We start from the raw sequence: 20,530 nt of genomic DNA on the forward strand, positions 1-20,530 counted from the left end.
TTCCGACAGAGGGTGCAACTCAATGTTCTGTACATAAAAAGACAGAAACAAACAGGGTGATTGAATGATATAAAAAACATTTAAGACCTAAGGACAAAACTAAAATCAAGGTAAAAATTAGGGTAAACGGCAGCAGTAGTGAAAGTGGCGCAACAACAAACAGCAGACAAACAAGGTTGGATAAATAACAGTAAATAGTTTAAAGTAAATAAAAACTTTTTTTAAATGTATAGAAACAGAAGTACTACAAATAAAAATAAAAGTATAAAAAGTAAATCAGGGAGGGTAAGAACAAGACTAAAACCAGGTAAAAAGCCATGCTAAGAGAAGTAAAACTATAATAATAATAGTAATAATAAAAAGTAATATATGTATATAAAAAATAGAATATGGAGAAAATGGTGCTATAAAACCTAGGTAAAAGCCATGCTAAAAAGGTGTGTCTTAAGAGTTCTTTAAAAAAAGAAAATCTGCTTTTTTCACTGTAGATGCAAATTAGAGTACTGTGATACTTCAACATGAATTCGTAGGGCGAATGTGTTATTTAAAACTCATCAGATTTAGTTGGCATATGTCCAGAGAAATGTATTCCATTCCTTTTCTATTTAGTGAGAATAATTTCCATTTGCCGGAGAGCAACGTCTACTCATTCATATTCTAGCCAAACAAGGCACTGAAAAAAAAAAGAAAGCATGAGATTTATTAACAAAGTCTTGAAAACATGTTCAATAACCAGTAATGTTAACATTGCAGGAGAATGCAGTACGTGCATATGCTGTTTATTGTGGTACTACAAAATTGAATCGTGGCTTTTATTGTGAAATTTAGCGCTCTGGTGTTTCCCGGAAATAAGTTTCACGCTCGTCTCACAGTTAAGCTGAGTGCGTCAAATCAGTTCGCAAGTGTTTTACAAACGAACTCCAGTCGGTTAGTAAATTAACTTCTCCAGGCCTACGTCCCTTTTTCCCCACTTCAGTCGTCCTCTGCTGGGCTGTCATTCCCCCACTCTCGCCTCTCCACCATGGGAGCGGGGGCTTTCAGGTGCATTTTACACACGGGAATGACCACACCAGCGCGGTCATTATTGTTTATGTAGAATGTCCTGATACTATTGTTATTTTTATGGAATTCACATTTTAGGATGATTAATGAGACCAACTGCTTTAATGTTAGCTGTTACTTATCCATAACAAAAAAGGAATTTATAAAGAAATCTTGTCTTTTGGTTAAATATTTTCAATTTTTTATCCATTACATTTGTTTTCAGTGAACTGTTATATTGTTTGGTCATGTTATTTCAAAATGGGTTCTACTGACCATTTGAAGTCAAATAAGGTGATTAATTTTAGTTTTGCGGTAAAGTTCACCCTACTCCACTGCAACTGCAACTGAACAGCAAAGGTTATTTAGCCAGTTATTTACTGGCTTGCTATGTATATTTTCACAGTTTTACAAGTGGTTTTACAAGTTTTTATTAATAAAAAAAGTAACCTGTAACACTGATTCTGATTTACACATCTTATCCGTAAGAAATAAATGAGCAAAGTAAAATCATCAGATTTATAACTAAGTTGTCTGAAAACACATGGGGAAACCTTATCAGTAATCGTTCAGATGTTTCTAGCTTTGCACATTTTCTCCCTAGTCGTAATTCCTCGGGTGAATGCATTGTCTGAAGCTCATCTGAATCAGACAGTAGACATTCTTCGAATTTCCATTTCACACTAATTTTAATAAATTGGAAACCTTTAATTGACGGAATACAATGCTTTTAAAATGATTACATGTTTTAAAGAAGTATTACAACAGTGTTCACTGACTAATAATGCTAATTTCAATAAAATATCTGCGGATACCAGATATTGGCTCATACTACAGGGCAATGAATTAAGCGCACACCCAGGCTTTTATTTTGAGATTCCATGGCTGGACAATTACCGGAAACAATCTCCTTATTGTTGTTGCTAGCTTTACATGGCTGCTAATTTCATGCTCATTAGAAAGCGCTGTCTCACTATAAGCCGAGTATATTTTTCTTTAACTTGGATGAATTGCATATGCTTGCCGTTCAATTTACATTTAATAGGTGTTTGCAATTATAAGCTGTCGTACACGCTATAGAAAGTAGCTGTTAAATACAGTTCGTTGCCGCTAGGTAGGTAGCTGTCCGCTTCTGTTAGTAAGCTTGTTGCTGGAAATATGTTGCACCGCTAGCTATAGTTGTTTTGTAGCTAACCTGTTCCTAGTTTTAAGACCAGAAATCTGCGCTTTTGCAACATTATTCAACCAGCGATGGAAAGGCAAACTTATCCAATCAAGGAAAGCGCAGGTGTGTGCACAGCATGCGTTTCGTTTTATTCTGAGAAGGTAATGTTCGTATAAAATAAACGATGGTTGAGATTAATCTTGGGACATTTACGTGTAAAAGTATATGAATTAATTCCGCTGGAGTTACACTGGAACGCTAGTCTTCATCACGAGATTGTCTGAGAGTAGAAAATTGAGTTTCTAATTGTTATTAAGGCTACCGAAATTTGTCGTTAGTTTTGTAGATCCGTCATCAAATAGATGAACTCATTAAGTACATGTAGGGCCGCTTCATATATTTATGCATTGTAATATTTGTTATGCCGTAAACTAGTAACAGACAGCATCGTTGCAGTTGTTGCCCAAATTCTCAGTTTTGGAGATAGAGTTTCTCTCCTGCGAGCCCGCTTACTTTGTTTAAATGCATTTCTTGTCACATTTTATTTACCTGTGTCCGACGACCTTATTTTATTTCTTTTATTAGGCTACTAATAACATGCTTCTGCAAAGGTATAGAAGTATGTAAATGAGAAAACTGCATACTTGTATTACTGCACTAGACCAGTGTTTCCCAAACCTCTCCTCGGGTACCTCCTGCTAGATCCAGGTATTTGATGTGTTTTGTCTCAAGCACACCTGATGCAGATAATCAAGAGCTTGAGGTGGTACACATCAGATAGCTGGATCAGGTTGTGGAAACTCAAGTGGAGGTTTTGGAGCCAAAACTATTGTCTTTGAGGAATAAACTGCCATTAAATCCATTAAATGTGCTGTTTGTTGATGAGCATTAATTGGCTGTCAGGTGGAGTTTCCCTTTTAATGAAAGCCGCAGCTTTATTCTTATGTCAGTTTGCACAGCAACCTTTCCCTCTCAAATTTGGCAACACATACCCCCCAGGTCCTGCTTGGTCTTTTCAGTGCCATGTAAATGTGTAATTCCTTTCACAAATTTACGCAAATTCAGTGCTTTTCACTTTATAATAATTGTTCAAATGGTTAAAATTATGGAACTTTACAGTGGCTTTTGACCATTTTTTTTCTTTTCAGGTTTTGAAAATGTATTTGTGGTGCAATTTACAATAAATTAAGGGTGATTGGCTCATTAGCATATTTATAAGGGTTGGATTTTGGCTTTTTCATAAAGAAACTTGTGCTTCTAGTGAGAAAAGAGGTGCATATTTTGTGCTGTGTCAGTTCTGGCTGAAAGCCCCACAAGGCAGCATTTAAATGTTTTTTCAGGGAAGAAGGGATTTCACTCTGCAGTTATAGCTTATGACAGGCCTTACAGGTGTATTTCACTCTGCAGTTATAGCTTATGACAGACCTTACAGGCGTATTTCACTCTGCAGTTAGAGCTTATGACAGGCCTTACAGGCGTATTTCACTCTGCAGTTAGAGCTTATGACAGGCCTTACAGGCGTATTTCACTCTGCAGTTAGAGCTTATGACAGGCCTTACAGGCGTATTTCACTCTGCAGTTAGAGCTTATGACAGGCCTTACAGGCGTATTTCACTCTGCAGTTAGAGCTTATGACAGGCCTTACAGGCGTATTTCACTCTGCAGTTAGAGCTTATGACAGGCCTTACAGGCGTATTTCACTCTGCAGTTAGAGCTTATGACAGGCCTTACAGGCGTATTTCACTCTGCAGTTAGAGCTTATGACAGGCCTTACAGGTGTATTTCACTCTGCAGTTAGAGCTTATGACAGGCCTTACAGGTGTATTTCACTCTGCAGTTAGAGCTTATGACAGGCCTTACAGGCGTTCAGGTAGCCAGACTCAAAAGCATTTATTCTCTCCCCCTCAGCTTTGTAAGCCCTGCCTCTTCAGCTCATGACATGAAGACAGAACCGGTGATTGACAGCCTGGATTCCACAGGAGAGGAGCTGAGACCTGACCTGAGCAGAAGAGAGGACATGGAGGGCAGGACAGAGGGGAACACTGGGCTGAGTCAGGCGGAGAAAGAGATACTCGCCAATATAAAAGAGGAAGAGGAGGAGGTGGAGGAAGGTGAGATGTTTCATCACATTGCTTCTCTGCCACCCTCAGCTCCAGCCAGCATTTTCCCATACAGTTCAGCTTCCTATGTTACCCTCCCATAGTCCATCATGTCAGCTCTGAGCAGATCAATCATTTTCACCCTGGAAAATGTGACAATGAAGGAAAACTGCAGCTTGCAAACACATGAAACTGGCAGAAAGGATAAGCTACATGGCCGAATGTATATGGACACCCGAACATCACACCCATATGTGCTTGTTGAACATCTTATTGCAATACCATGGGCATTAACATGGAGTTGGATCCCCCTTTGCTGCTGTATCAGCCTCCACTCTTCTGGGAAGGCTGTCCACTAGATTTTGGAACATAGCTGCAGGGATTCGCTTTTATTCAGCCACAAGAGCATTCGTGAGATCGGAAGCTGATGTTGATGGACAAGGCCTGGCTGGCTGTTGCCATTCCAATTCATCTCAAAGGTGCTTGATGGGGTAGAGATCAGGACTCTGTGTAGGCCAATCAAGTTCTTCCAAACCATTTCTTTATGGACCTTTATGGAAATTGTTTTTTCAATTTGAATTTAGCTTGGGCCTGGATAGTTTTGTGAGATATTAAAGGTACAGAAAATAGTTTAATATTATTTTCTGATTGAGTCTGAGGCTGCTGCATTTGTGGTTACCAGTGTAAATATAAAGATAGGTGTTTTTGTTTATAATTGTGAATAAATGCTGCAAGATTAATGTGTCTGCAGGTGGAGTTAGTGTTAGTCTTGGAGGGTCTGCGGTATATGTGAGTTCCTGTTCTCTGTGGCTCCTGCACACCAGTCTTCTCAAGTCAAATGTCTTGGAGCTTTCTTAATATCTTCATTATGTTAATAAATACCTCATGAGATCTGTCTGTCCTGTCTCTCTCCTCAGGGCAATCTGTTGCAGTAGTGTCTGAGGTGTTTGCCTGCTCCCAGTGCCCATTCATTCATATGGAAGAACCAAATCTTCACCAGCACATTGAGAAGGTTCACCCAGAGGAGCACAGCAGGATTCTGAGGTCTGGAGGAAATGGAGCAGAGGACCCACTGCCTCCCAGCAGCACACATCAGCATCCCACACCCCCTAAAACACTCCCCACCCCGACACAGTCCCACACAGGCGCTCCAGGGGCCCACACCTGCTCCCAGTGTGGGAAGAATTTTGGATGGCAATCTGAACTTATAAGACATGTACGAACCCACACAGGAGAACGTCCGTACAACTGCTCGCAGTGTGGGAAGAGTTTCAGGCTGGCATCTCACCTTGCGGTACATCAGTTAATTCACACGGGCGAGCGGCCATACCAGTGCTCCCAGTGTGGCAAGAGCTTCAGATCAGCATCAGACCTGACGAGACACCAGCGGACCCACACAGGGGAGCGTCCGTTCCACTGTGCCTTGTGTGGGAAGAGCTTCATTCAGTCCAGCACTCTGAAAATACATCAGCGGATTCACACAGGAGAATGCCCATTCCACTGCTCCCAGTGCGGGAAGAGCTTCAGATCCGCATCGATCCTGACAATCCACCAACGAACTCACACTGGCGAGCGCCCGTTCCAGTGCGGCCAGTGTGGACGAAGCTTCAGTCAGTCAAGCACTCTGATTTTGCACCGGCGCACTCACACTGGGGAGCGGCCGTACCACTGTATGGAGTGCGGAAAGCGCTTCAGTCACTCCAATTCTCTCACACTGCACCAGCGAATTCACACAGGAGAACGGCCATTCCAGTGCTCTCCGTGCGGAAAGAGTTTCAGTCATTCGAAATCTCTGACTCTGCACCAACGAACTCATACCGGGGAGCGTCCCTTTCATTGTTCCCTCTGTGGGAAGAGCTTTAGGTTTGCATCAAACCTCACAAAACACCAGAGAACCCACTCAGGGTAGTTTCAGTAAAATCCAGTGCTACTGACCAAACCTCATTACTGCGACTGCTTCATTGCTATTGACCAAACCTCATTACTGCGACTGCTTCACTGCTACTGACCAAACCTCATTACTGCGACTGCTTCACTGCTACTGACCAAACCATGTGTGGAATTAGTCACACAAGGTGTGTTCACCGTGTGGCAGCCATGTGTTGCATTTGCGTTTTGTGTAACCTTAACCTTAATTCAAATAAACAGGCAATTTTAAAGTGAGCTGTTAATTGAATTGTATTATGAACAGGAAGCAACTCTTACTACTACAGTATAAGCCCACAAGCAATTTTTCATGTTAATTATTTCAGTAATTTACGCAATTTCATGTTAACATCATTTTGAAGACATTTCTATGCTATAGTCATTGATGTATAATGAAGGGAGGAGATTTTTCTGTAGCATAACTAAAGTTATGGTACCAACAAGTACCGCTCTAAATTCCTAAGCCTTGCAGCAGGGCCCCTCTGTCTCCAGGCCACAAACCTCCCAAGGACAAGTTTGAAATGTAGCCTATAATCCTGTGGCCTATAAGTGTGTGTGTGTGTGTGTGTATGTGTGTGCGTGTTCTTCTCTCTGTCTTTTTATGCTTTTCTAGAAACCCAAACGGGAGTTTGGCCTTTCGCCTCATTCTCCCTCTGCCATCCTGATAAAGGAGGAACCGGCTATGACGCCATGCTGCCCAGGACTCTGAAAGCAACTGATAGATCAAAGACTAAACAATTATTTCTGATTTAAAAGCCTGTTTAGACTAAGCGGCCACCAGGTCACCAGGTGCCTATGTAGTATCTCATGTTAGACAAGACATAGCCAATAGTTTACTTTGTTATATGAAAGGACACAGCCATTAATTTCCTTTGTTAAATCTTACTTTATGCTTTACTGTTAAGATACTTTGTGCTTATAAATGCAGGGACCGCCCCTGCTTTCTTCAGTTCGGCCTTATCCACCTTGTTGTGTGTGGGTGCCGGACTCTTTCTGCAAAAAATAAATCCTATTTCTTATATTATACACCTTGTTGTGCCTGTTTATTCAATGGGGGGAAATTTCTCTTCCCAACAGTTACAATCTATGGACATTTTTAAAATTAAGTTTTCAAACCTGAAGTCCCACAGTTGCATTTTTTCAGCAAGTTTTCATAAAATCCTTCCAAAAGCAAAAAATGCACGAAACTCACTTTCTTGACCAGAAGCTTTCTAAAACTGGGTTTATCATTAAAAGTTTTTCATCACTAAAGTCAGTGCTAGGGTTTCTGAGGGCCAGGCTCAGGTTTAGGGTATGCGTTTCACTTAAGGCAAGATTATGCCTGTGGTTAGGAGGCTGAGAAAAGGGTAGGACAATCAAAAAAAGAAAAAAAAAAAACTAACAAAACTAAATCAGAAATGTTAAGTCTACCTTTAGTAAAAGGCTGGTTGGAAACAAAAAAGCAACCACAGTAAAAGACCAGTAAAAACTGTGAGTCTGAAGATGATTTGGCCCATTTTTATTGTATATTAAAATGAAGATTGCATTTTTAACAGTAAGACTTCTGATAGCAAGTGCAGGCTCCAGGTCCACCAAACTTCTTGGACTCGCAGCGGCAGGAGTCGGCCACCAACAGGGTCCTGTGGTACTGGATCAGGATGTCAGATCTACTTCTTAGAGGCTTCATCCACATCTGGAAACAGACCACAGCAAGTCAGCAAACCAGCTCTAACCAGGGAATCTCCTGACTCTGTAACCAGGGAAGCCCACCTCCTGACTGTCAAACCAGGGAGGTATCAGACAACATTCCATGCCTCTTGTGTAAACCTTCAGCATGAAAATATTGAAGTATTTTAAAGACCGAGCAAAACCAATTTTCTCTTTGAAGCTCTCACAGGCATAAGCGAACATGAAAAACACAGACAGATACAGAATGACAAAAAAATGAGAAAATGTGAGGGCGGCTCACATTTCTGGTAGCGTGCCACAAGAGATCTGGAGACGACCTGGCGGATTGCTGCAGAGAGAGAGAGAGAGAGATAGTGGAAATTGTGATCTCAGGGGTCACATCTCTCCTGCATCCTGTCAACAATCAGGCTGTTAACAACCATTCTGATTATCAACACATTTTATAAAGCAATAACTGTGACAGACAGCTACAATACAATATAAAGCTTGCAACACCCACACCGTGGACCACATTGACGAAGTTCTCCTAGGCGGCAAGATTCTTCTTTAAAATGGTGCATATGACATGTTGATTGAGTGAAATTGTAGCTGTGTGCAACAGACTCCTTGTGAATGCGTGCATTACTGGAAAGTGCACAGACTGTCACGCTCTCACGCCGACCTCCCTGACAGTCTGTCTTTATTGGACACCGAATAAATAAAATAAGAGATGCAATGAAAAGTCTCGTTAGCGTTATGTCTGTATTACTTAGGTGAACACATCTTACACATCCATGATAATTTTGGCGTAGAAAATAACGTTAGGTAGCTACCTAGTAAGTGCTATGCATAAGAGTGGCTAACAACAAGACTAAGGTGGTGATAAAATTTTTCCCGACCGTGAAGAACGCCTTACTCGTTTACATTTTGAATAGATGTGGCTAGACTGGCTAAATCTATCGTGGTTTCCGTGGCAGCACTGTCGACACAAGCAATATCGGAAGGGAATTTTGACTACGTAGTTAAGCAAAAACTTGAAGGACAGCTAAGGCTGATATATAACGGCGGTTAAGAAAGCATGTTACAATGTTGTAGGTAGAGAATGAAGAGCAGATGAAGCACACAGCATTACCCAACGTTAGACAGATAGTTAATGTTAGCGACCATGTAGAACGGAGGCTAGTATTTGAGGTTAATTAGCATTAGCTAGTGAGTCAGTTAAGAGTTGTTTTCTTACCTTGGTAGTTGCAAAAATACACATGGCATGTAATGAATAGCCTTTCTCCAATTTGCCGGTTGAGTGTTTAGTCGTTGTGAAAATCCTATGAAGGCGAGTGATGTTTATATTTGGGAGCTCCTATTGACAGCGGGTGTAGAAGGTCGCCATTGCTAAACCGGGAAGAACCGAGCAGTACTAATTACGGGAGCTAGCCTGGAGCTATGAGGCTAAGGGCACGTCATCGTTGATGATCCTTGATAGTTTACCAAGCAAGCATTGTAATCGGTGGCACGGTGGCTCAGTGGGTAGCGCTGTCGCCTCACAGTACGAAGGTCGTGATATCGAATCTCGGCTCTGTGCGGAGTTTGCATGTTCTCCCCGTGTCCACCTAGGTTTCCCCAATCCCAAAAACATGCATACAGGTTAATCGGAGATACTAAATCGGCCACGGTTGTGAGTTAGAGGCAGGAATACACTTTGAGTGTATTCCTGCCCCTCGCTCAGAACCAGCTGGGGAAGCCCCCCAGCCATCTTGCTCAGGTACGGTAGATAAGGTAGGGTCGTTTTTTGAAATAGATCCATAATAGACATAGTCTAGATCCGTGTTTATTGTGTATCTATGAGGTGTTTGCCATACTTCCCAGCGAACGCGAGACGTGCAGACGATATGTTTATTGCGTTGACTTATTAGCCGGCTACAATATTGCAAAGGAATGTGGATTGAACGTGAGCTCTTGTGCGCTTACCGTCCGGCCTGTGTTGTTCTTTAATACCACGGACAGGTTTGCTAATGATATTTGACGCATTGCATAGCTATGTCATGGTGATGCACTAAGAAAGTGACAGTCCGGTTGAAGGATTGAATCCCGCCTCGCACTCAGGCAGATAATTTCCTCTTTTACACTAAGGTTTTCTTACGCTTATATTTCGCTTATATTGCTTTAGCAAAACTCACTGACGGCCACCCATATGCATTTCATGACGGCAAACGTATTCCTTTTATTAAAAAGTTACCAGTTCACCACTCTGCCATTTCTACTAACTACATTTCTTCACTTGGCTACCGTACAAAACCTTATCGGCAAACGCCACGTTTCTACATTTATGTCACCTCGCCCTGTTCTCTATCTATCTGTACGTTCTGCAACTCCGCATTAAAACATTACATTTAAAATCAAGTTTCACCCAAAAGCATAGCTACTAGTGCTGAACATGAGAAAAACACAACAGCTCTCTTGTTACTTAACCTTCCACTTGACAATTACAGACTTATAGCGACTGTTATATATACCGCTCGATAAGGATTGAAAGCTCGCTCATGGTTAGATTAGGCCTACTCCATTAACTTGGCACTATGCTCCGTGATCATGTCAACCTTCACCTACATGCCCATCCTGCTGAAAACATATTGTTTCAACTAGGCAATTTGATAATTTCGTCCTAATTTCTCTCACACTGTTGTTATTTCCTCATATGCAAAGCCTGCTGGGACATATGCGTCTGCTCCTATTCTCCACAATCAAGTTTTCCGGTTGTAGCTTAGCAAAACAGCGAAGAGGATTCCCACCTGAAGATAAGCCTATGAAAATGGCTTATAAACCTTAGGAAGACTGCATCTCCAGGAAATAACAGACAACGGAGCAGGACAACAGGCTACAGAAATTGCGACCTAGGAAGCTTTAATTCTACGGGCTTGCTGATTGTTTTCTCTATCAAGGCTCGTTGGATCGTTGGATGGCCGGCAAATCTGTGAGTACAACATATTTCACCTGCGTTTCTGTTGCGTTTAGACGCTTTGTGACAGCCACTGTTTGTATACATAAGATGTATTTGAAAGCAATGCTACCCAATATTTCCTGAATTCTTTCAAGTCACTTGGCCCTGTGTTTTGTAACAACGTGACTCACTGCAACAGAATAGCAGGTGAACTGAGGGTAACGGCTTGGTGCTTCGGTGCTAGCCAGCAAGCTGACAGAGACACTCATTCATGCTAAAGTTGGGTATACATAAGTGCGTTTGAACATGATTATTTACAAGACTACTGTACAAAATCCCACAGGCTATTTACAGTTAAGCAGCGCTATGTAGGCCTACATGCAAACAGTTTGGCTATTTACAACAATAATATACATTTCATGCAACCCCCCCCCCCCACATTGCTTTGCAGCCCCGCTAGCTAGCTAGCTAGCTAGCTTGCTTAGTCTTTGTCAGGATCGCCACAATATTATTTGTGACTGTGAGGCTATGCTAACTACAAATATTGCACTTCGCTTAGCTGCGACGCTAGCTATGGCCTATGTGGAACGTTTGTGGAGCACGTTGTTAATGTAGATTTCTATCTTTCAATGCAAGTGGGAACAAGTTGTAGCGATCCATCGATGTAGTTATATCAGCCATTTGGCTGACGATCGCTGTGTTAATATGAATTCCTTACAATAGAAAAGACGTGTCATTTCATGCCATGCTCTACATGGCCGTACGTTCTTGATATGGGAACGATTAATTTATAAGTGGTCCTCTGCTGCCACCCTGTGGAATGTTTTATGAACTGCAGGTAAGCTGGCTTATTGCACTCTAGACGGCCAAACGGTCATCGCATGGGAACAATGCATTTGTAAGTGGTCCTCTGCTGCCACCCTGTGGAATGTTTCATGAAGTGCAGGTGCGCTGGGTTAGGGTTTACAAAGTTTGCATGACATTGTGAAACGGTAAGATTAGAAAACACAGGGCCAATTGACTAGGAAAAAATGTAAATACTTTGAAATACATGTTATGTCATTTGTGTGAGGCAAGGTAGCCTATATTGTTTGTAGTACTGTAACATGGCGTCATTGTGATATCAGTAGTTTTGAGTAACTTGGCATTTTTGAATGTTGAGAACGTGTTTTTTATGAGATATCATGTGTTTTTGCAAAGAGTTTTATTATGGAAGTGAGAAATGTGTCCCCGTAAGAAACGGTTGTGGATTATGACTGTCGTTGTGTGAATGTGTATTGCCTGATGAATGTGTGCTGTTTAGTAGTTTATACATAAGGGTATCCATAAGTGCGTTTGAACATGATTATTCACAAGACTACTGTACAAAATCCCACAGGCTATTTACAGTTAAGCAGCGCTATGTAGGCCTACATGCAAACAGTTTGGCTATTTACAACAATAATATACATTTCATGCAACCCCCCTCCCCACATTGCTTTGCAGCCCCGCTAGCTAGCTAGCTAGCTAGCTAGCTTGCTTAGTCTTTATCAGGATCGCCACAATATTATTTGTGACTGTGAGGCTATGCTAACTGGGTCATTCTACAGAAACGGTGGCATTTGGAATTGCAACATGTCTTGAAATGCATTTAATTTTACTTAATCAAAACTTATTGTACAATATTAATTAACCTCTTGCCTTTAACAATCCACAAAAATGAAAGCTTAATGTATTTTAATTATTTTTATACATTGACTCAAAGAATGCTTGTGCCATCTTTTTGTCATTGGTATTACTCATACCAAAAACAACATTAAAAGCTTATCAGAATAGTATTTCTGTATTCAATCTGCACATATACTCAAAGACATAGTAGGTTGATAATAATTTAAAGAAAAATGTTTTATTATTTATTTATTTATTTCAATCAGGTATGTGTAAAGTTGTATTGTGTGACATGTTTTCATTTACGCCATCAGGTTTTTGCTATAATATCAACAATAACCGAAGGACAGTCTCAAAATGGAATGATACTATCCTTAAAATGCCAACTGATAAATAAAGCAACAATCAACAAATACAAAATTATTATAAAGTCAAAAACGGCCCCTTTAATATCAAATCAGCAAACAAACATGCAGTAACACCAGTGACACATTATAAGACCAATGACTTGGTATAGTCATCCACCTAGAAGCCTCCCAGTCTGCTGCCTTCCTAGCACTACTTCACTCCTTTGACCTCTCCCTACAACACTCTCCTCCAACCCACAAGGCAGGCAACCTCCTAGACCTGATCTTCCTGAGGACCTGCTCCAGCTCCAATTTTACGGTTACCCCCCTGCATATGTCTGACCATCATTTCATCTCCTTCTCCTTCTCCCTCCCCCTCCCCCTCCCCCTCCCCCTCCCCCTCTCCCCACACCCTCCCTCTCCCCCTCCCATCCCCACTGTCACTGTCCGCCGTAACCTCCGCTCCCTATCAGCCTCTTCTCTTGCTCCCAGAGTGACTGCTTCCCTCCCCCCTCTTCAATCATTTTCCAAGCTCCCCACTAACTCTGCATCCTCCACCCTGACGTCATCTCTCTCCTCAACACTCGACTCCCTATGCCCCTTCGTCCCTAGGCCAGCATGTTCATCCCCTCCCAGTCCATGGATGTCTGACATCCTACGCACCTCCAGGGCCAGCCTCCGCGCTGCTGAGAGGAAGTGGGCCAAATCCAGGGACCCATCTGACCTCTGAGCCTATCAGTCTCTCCTGACAGAGTTCTCTTCTTTTGTCACTGCTGCTAAGGCAAAATTCTACCAAACCAAAATTCATAACTCCATTTCTAACCCTCGTCAACTCTTCTCTATTTTCTCTTCTCTCCTCAGCGTGCCACCTCCTCTACCCCAGTCTTCCTTCACTGCAGATGACTTTGCAGCATTCTTTGACGAAAAGATTGCAGACATCCGCAGCTCCTTTGCCCCCTCTGCGTTCCCCGCCCCCTCTGCGTCTTCCGCCCCGTTTCTCCACATTTTCTCTCCTCTCAGACACTGAAGTGTCCCAGCTTCTGCTCACCCACCGCCCTACCACCTGCGCCCTCGACCCTATCCCCTCATCTCTCCTTCAAGCAATCACACCAGACATCCTCCCTTTTGTTGCCTCCCTCGTGAACTCATCCCTGTCTTCTGGATGTTTCCCCTCATCCTTCAAGAAGGCCCACATCACCCCGCTGCTGGAGAAACCCACACTAGATCCTTCAGTCATTCAGAACTACCGCCTGGTATCTCTCCTCCCTTTCCTATCCAAAACACTCGAACGTGCTGCATCTAACCAGCTCTCTGCTTTCTTCTGAGAACAACCTGCTTGATCCCCACCAGTCTGGCTTCAGGCCTGGCCACTTGACCGAGACTGCACTCCTCTCGGTCAGTGAATCACTCCATGCTGCACGAGCAGCCTCCCTCTCCTCTGTCCTGATTCTTCTAGACCTCTCCGCTGCATTTGACACTGTGGACCACTCTACCCTCCTGTCCTCCCTGGCAGCAACAGGGATCCGCGGCACAGTCCTTGACTGGATTGAGTCCTACCTCTCTGACCGCTCCTTCCAGGTTGCCTGGGCGGGTAAGGTATCACCACCCCGTCCCCTCACCACCGGAGTTCCCCAGGGCTCAGTCCTTGGTCCTCTTCTCTTCTCCATGTACACCAGATCCCTTGGCCCTGTAATATCTGCCCATGGCTTGTCCTATGATTCCTATGCCGACGACACGCAACTCTCCTTCTCCCCATGGGACACACAGGTCCCCGCCCGCATCTCTGCTTGCCTGAGGGACATACAGAGCTGGATGGACAATCACCACCTGAAGCTCAACCCGGGAAAGACGGAGCTAATCTTTATTCCTGCTCCAACCTCTCCCCTCCTCGACTTTTCCATTTCCTTAGGGGACACCGTAGTGACATCATCACCCTGCGCCAAGAATCTCGGAGTGATGATGGACAACAGGCTGTCCCTCTCCAAGAACATTGCAGCAGTAACCCGGGCATGCAGATTTTTCCTATACAACATCTGCAGAATCCGCCCCTTTCTCACCACCTACTCAACCCAGCTCCTGGTCCAAGCAATGGTTCTATCCCGCCTGGACTACTGCAACTCTCTTCTGGCTGGACTACCGGCATCTGCCACCAGACCCCTGCAGCTCATTCAGAATGCTGCGGCTCGTCTGGTCTTCAACCTTCCCAGACACTCCCACGTAACTCCCCTGCTCACTACCCTCCACTGGCTGCCTGTTATAGCTGGCATCAAATTCAAAACATTGGTCCTAGCATACCAGGCAGTCAAGGGATCAGCCCCAGCATACCTTCAGAAGATATTCAAACCCTACATGCCAGCCAGATCCCTCCGTTCTGCTACCTCAGGACGCCTAGCACCTCCCCCTCTTCGCACCTGCACTTCCAGAACACGTCTCCTGTCTGTTCTGGCCCCACGATGGTGGAATGACCTCCCTGTGGAGGTCAGAACAGCTGAGACTGTGACCCATTTCAAACGACGACTGAAGACCCACCTCTTCAGGCTGCACCTCTCCCCATCCCTCCCTTCCCCCCTGTAAATGACTAAACTTAGGATTGTAACTAGGCAGCTGTTTCATAGGTGACTTAGTTGATGCGCCCGTCTTAACGACTACTTGCATTTTTATTTATTTTTATTTTCCCATAGATTGCGTTGTTGCCGTTCTCGTTGTTAGTGTTAATCAGTTTAACCATCAGGGTCCAAGTTGAACTATGCGGTTGTTCCCTGTACTTGGACCGGTACTTCTCTCTAGGGGTTTCGTCATACTTGTTCCTGGTTATGGTTATACACTTTGTTGTACGTCGCTCTGGATAAGAGCGTCTGCCAAATGCCTGTAATGTAATGTAATGTAATGTAGTCAGGGAGCACTGTATTTATTAAAGCAATATCTTTAATATAGATATACAAAGTTCATAATCATGGCAGTTAATCCCCAAACTACACAGTGTAGCTTTATTATAATAATAATAATAATAATAATGATAAGCTGCTTGGCCACATTATTGCAGCTTGCAGCTTATTTTTTTTTATTCAAAGCTACACTGTGTACTATGCATACTATGCTTAAATAAATCCTTGTACTGTGACATATTTTAGTCCTGATATCTGAATTCCAGGTTTGTTTGAATACGCTTGTAATTTCCTATATACATAATGGGTTTCATTCACTAACGGTGTATATGCAAAGATATTCAATTGTTTATTTTGGATTATCTTTTGATTTTGAATCTTGGTTAAGCAAGAAGCCCTTATATGGGCTTTTCTGGAGCGTGTATTATGCTAATTGAAAATGACCTGCACATGCAAACCACTTTACAATAATAGTGAATGAGACCCAATATCTTCAGTTCTACCTTGAGATGCTGGGTTAACTCCCTGGAGATGATGGGGGGGTCAAGACTGTCTCTCCTGCTCTCATGTGTTGCCTGTGTCTTGCCTGGTTGACTCGCCATGCCTTGTGCTGACCTCTCTTTGCCCTTTCACTGAGATCATTTATGTTGTGTCTTTTTCCTGTTGCTATATCATTAGCATAACCCTGTTGCCTTTTCACTAAATACTCTGCTCTACGTGTAGGATCAGCATCCCTGCGCTGTCTATAAAACCTCTGCTTCTCAGCTGCACTCAATTTCGCCATACCTGACAAAAATAATAATAATAGGAAGTTATGAAAAAGAAACAACGTGCGATTTTGCTTTAAATACTTATGTTGAAGCTTTTATAAAAGCTCATTTACACAAGAATGTCATTGGTGTTACTGATTGTCATTGGTGTTACCAGGAGGAGTAGTAACACCAATGACGGTAACACCAATGACAATTTGTCGAACAAATGGTTTTTTACAAAATGGACACCGCAGTACCTCAAACCACATGTCTTCAATCATATTAAAATCATTCAAATATATAATTTAATCCATTTCTATTATCTATTTCTAATTCTCCTTCCTATGAAATGACTAACACCAATGACATATTTAAAAGCCTCATGTAGAATTAACACATAAATCATCAAATTTATAACAAATGAAGAGAGACAGCAGACTCACCATGTGCATATGTTGATCACACTTCTTCCAATGACCTCTTGAACCAAAAATTACTTATAAAAGTCATTTCATTTTTTTTCAAAATAAAAGTTTTGTGAGGCAGCAACACCAATGACATGATATGGGGTGACCACTATTACCGTTATATTATTTATAATATTTCATTTGTATTTCAGCTTTTTAAGTTCTCCATTCCATGAATGTGACATTTGTGTTTACTTTGACATTTAAATTGGAGAAAAATAAAAAATTTTAACTCAAAATATGGCACTAAACTTCAATACATGGTCTGAGTGACAAGCAAATTGCTTGTGTAAGGGGGTTCTCCTCTGTAACAAGTGCTTCAATATTAACACCGTTACTAGAATGGATAAAATCAGGTAAGTATGGACCAGATCAGAAGACAAGAGATTCGACTCGCGAGAGAGAGGCGGTTTGCACATGAAGAATGAAGCACACGGAAGCAGGATCTATATTTCAAAGGTAAGAGAATGATTTTTTTTCTTTTAAATTTAAATTTTCCCTTTTTGGTTCTCTGTACCCTTTGTTTTTATTACAAAGTAGAAAGCATTAAACAACAACAGTACACATATCTACAAAATGGGGAAAGGAAAAAAATACAAGTTGGTCCCAAGCCCTTTTACTTTGTGTCTGTATTTATATTTTCTCTGGTTCCACTAATTTGACTATTTTTCCTATCTTTATACCTTAACCATACTTTTAGTATTTCTTTGATGTGTTTCAGTTAATCCCTATTATTAGTTATTTGGTTCTAGTATGATTTGTCACTAATTAGATTTTAGGACTTTTATTTTGAAACCAAGACCCTTATGTAGTACTACTGAAAGTACCTATGCAAAGGAAACTTATCACACTATAACACCAAAACACTTTTCTAAAACACTATCTGTGCAAATCAGTTTAGTCCGTGTGGTTGTTGGACCACTTGTTGCTGAGTTCCAGTTTGTAGAATTCAAACTCTTGTCCTACCACCATCTTAGAAAGCACAATTGAACTCTTTCCTTCTCTTTAAGATTTCAGGTCGATCACATGGGTGGCTCGCCAGTCCGCGCGCCGCTGTAGCTCTCCAGGGAAGGCAAGCAGGGCGGACGAATCCAGGATCCAGCACAGCAGTTCAAATCCAACAACAACAAAAAAAACCAGGCCTTGCAACACAAAGCCAAAAGACTCATCAGTAGTCTGTACATTAAGATTAAGACATAGTATACACTGTGAACATCTAAATTGTATAACACTTGTAACCTTCCATTTACTCTGTGAAATAAACTTGGATAAAGCTTATATCAATTGTCAATCTGTTCTCATTCTGTCAGCATATCTAGATTCTGATTAACTGGAAGTAGAATTAGCCACCATTAGCTCACTCAATTCACTACTCATATCTTGCAGTGCTTCCAAACTCACCCACTGACGTTTCCTCGCAGCACTAGCTAGCTAGCTAGTTACGTTAGCTTTCTAATAAAAGGTACAACATACATTCGTTTTAAACAGGGGTCCTCAATCTTATCCAGAAAGGGCCAGTGTGGATGCAGGCATTCATTCCAACCAAGCGGTGACACACCTGATTCCACTAATCAAAATTCTTAGCAGAGATTCTTGTGGTTGATTAGTGGAATCAGGTGTGTTACTGCTTGGTTGGAACAAAAGCCTGCACGCACACCGGCCCTTTCTGGAAAAGATTGAGGACCCCTGGTTTTAAATAACATTTAACAAAGAGTACGCCGATGTGGCTGCGATATGCGATTACACAGGAGATACACTTTCAGAACACAACCGGAGAATTTTCAAATGCCCTTCTTCTAGCTAAAGTTACATCACATTGTCCCCGCTTCAATATATTTTCAGCTTGCTATGTGGCGAACTGCCTGGTTCGTCTACCACCACAGTCACAAAGCAGGAAACAGCCCTGCTGTTAGCCCGGCCTACACCCCACACATCAATTATACACATTTGCCGGTTTAGCCGCGAGTTGCTATAGCTAGCCAAGTTAGCTAGCTGCTACTACCAGAGCTTTAAATCACATGAAGCTAGCTACTTAGCAACCTTCATTTTCGGATCTTTTTTTATTACGACTACGTTTAACATTTTCGTTTCTGAAGACACCCAAGCTAACTGATACTACGGCAGTGAAATAAGATAGATAGTCTTAGAATGCGGACTCACCAAGGAATATGTTCAAAGTTGTACAAGTTCGGTTTTCAACGATCTTAATGGCGAATGCAGAAAATTTTCTTTCACGCGGTCGTCACACAGGGCGATAGAAGAACGTTACAAATCTTCGTTATTTCTTTATAAATCAGTTTCTTTTCAAGTTACTGTCACTCCTCAATAAAATATCTGCAATTGTATCCTAAATTCACTTGTAATTCACTTCGAATTAGCTTAATCTGTTCAGAGAAATTTTCGCATGTCTGCTGTCGCTCAAACCATCTTGACCAGAGGAAGTTAGGGCGGGCTTGTCATCTGACATGACCAATCAACAAATGTACAACAAGTATCATTATCCGCATTGGTTGTCTAATCCTTCTATCAACTTATATTTCTGCACATAAAGAAAGTGTATTTTTCCTTATTAAAAGTCTTTTCCTTTTGTCTCCATTTTGAATTATAATTTACTTATTTACTTGCTACTAGTTATTTACTATTTTTCTTTGTTTCACTATCTATTCAATATGTGTCTTGGAACCCTGGGTTACACTTGCACTTGCTATTTTATATAAATGATTAAAAAACAAGAATTGCTCATTACATGACTCAAATATGTTTTACTATTATAAGAACAGTCTAAATGGACTTAATGATCACATGTAATATATATTTTTGATAAATATAAAGTATTTTGCTTGCTCTAAAGGTGAGACACAGGAATGCCACCGTTTCTGTAGAATGACCCAACTACAAATATTGCACTTCGCTTAGTTACGACGTTGGCTATTTACAACAATAATATACATTTCATGCAAACCCCCCCTCCCCCACATTGCTTTGCAGCCCAGCTAGCTAGCTAGCTAGCTTGCTTAGTCTTTGTCAGGATCGCCACAATATTATTTATGACTGTGAGGCTATGTTAACCCCAAATATTGCACTTCGCTTAGCTGCGACGCTAGCTATAGCCTATGTCGAACGTTTGTGGAGCACGTTGTTAATGTAGATTTCTATCTTTCAATACAAGTGGGAACAAGTTGTAGCGATCCATCGATATAGTTATATCAGCCATTTGGCTGACGATCGCTGTGTTAATATGGATTCCTTACAATAGAAAAGACGTGTCATTTCATGCCATGCTCTACATGGCCGTACGTTCTTGATATGGGAACGATTAATTTATAAGTGGTCGTCTGCTGCCACCCTGTGGAATGTTTTATGAACTGCAGGTATGCTGGTTTATTACACTCTACACGGTCAAACGCTCATCGCATGGGAACAATGCATTTGTAAGTGGTCCTCTGCTGCCACCCTGTGGAATGTTTTATGAACTGCAGGTACGCTGGCTTATTACACTCTAAATGGCCAAACGGTCATCGCATGGGAACAATGCATTTGTAAGTGGTCCTCTGCTGCCACCATGTGGAATGTTTTATGAACTGCAGGTACGCTGGCTTATTACACTGTAAATGGCCAA

At 41.9% G+C, this 20,530-nt stretch overlaps 1 protein-coding gene and 2 long non-coding RNA genes across 6 annotated transcripts; 1 reads left to right on the forward strand and 2 right to left on the reverse strand.

The window, feature by feature from the left end:
- Positions 1 to 920: 920 nt before the first annotated feature.
- On the forward strand, positions 921 to 7,257 carry LOC118226338 (zinc finger protein 239-like). 4 transcript variants are annotated; one of them, XM_035415884.1, is made up of 3 exons: positions 921 to 1,041; positions 4,115 to 4,317; positions 5,223 to 7,257. In XM_035415884.1, the coding sequence occupies exons 1-3, from the start codon at positions 1,022 to 1,024 to the stop codon at positions 6,212 to 6,214; spliced, it is 1,215 nt and encodes a 404-aa protein (XP_035271775.1). In that variant the 5' UTR covers positions 921 to 1,021; the 3' UTR covers positions 6,215 to 7,257. The 4 variants fall into 4 exon arrangements, with proteins under 4 accessions (XP_035271775.1, XP_035271777.1, XP_035271776.1 ...); XM_035415886.1 differs by lacking the exon at positions 921 to 1,041 and adding an exon at positions 1,926 to 2,367; XM_035415885.1 differs by lacking the exon at positions 921 to 1,041 and adding an exon at positions 1,927 to 2,329.
- Positions 7,258 to 7,714: 457 nt separating this feature from the next.
- Positions 7,715 to 9,771, reverse strand: LOC118226339. The gene is made up of 3 exons (XR_004765027.1): positions 9,116 to 9,771; positions 8,180 to 8,227; positions 7,715 to 7,903 (listed from the first exon to the last, which is right to left on the reverse strand). It is a non-coding gene; the product is annotated as an uncharacterized LOC118226339 (long non-coding RNA).
- Positions 9,772 to 17,503: 7,732 nt separating this feature from the next.
- Positions 17,504 to 19,430, reverse strand: LOC118226340. Its single transcript, XR_004765028.1, has 2 exons — positions 19,072 to 19,430; positions 17,504 to 18,053 (listed from the first exon to the last, which is right to left on the reverse strand). It is a non-coding gene; the product is annotated as an uncharacterized LOC118226340 (long non-coding RNA).
- Positions 19,431 to 20,530: the final 1,100 nt, after the last annotated feature.

This window comes from Anguilla anguilla, chromosome 4 (assembly GCF_013347855.1).
Source record: "Anguilla anguilla isolate fAngAng1 chromosome 4, fAngAng1.pri, whole genome shotgun sequence".
Lineage (NCBI taxonomy): Eukaryota > Metazoa > Chordata > Actinopteri > Anguilliformes > Anguillidae > Anguilla > Anguilla anguilla.

Coding starts and splice junctions, on each gene's coding strand:
- LOC118226338 (XM_035415884.1), top strand. CDS start 1,022: ATGGGAGCGGGGGCTTTCAG. Junction 1,042..4,114: donor ATGGGAGCGGGGGCTTTCAG/GTGCATTTTACA, acceptor TCTCCCCCTCAG/CTTTGTAAGCCCTGCCTCTT. Junction 4,318..5,222: donor AGAGGAGGAGGTGGAGGAAG/GTGAGATGTTTC, acceptor CTCTCTCCTCAG/GGCAATCTGTTGCAGTAGTG.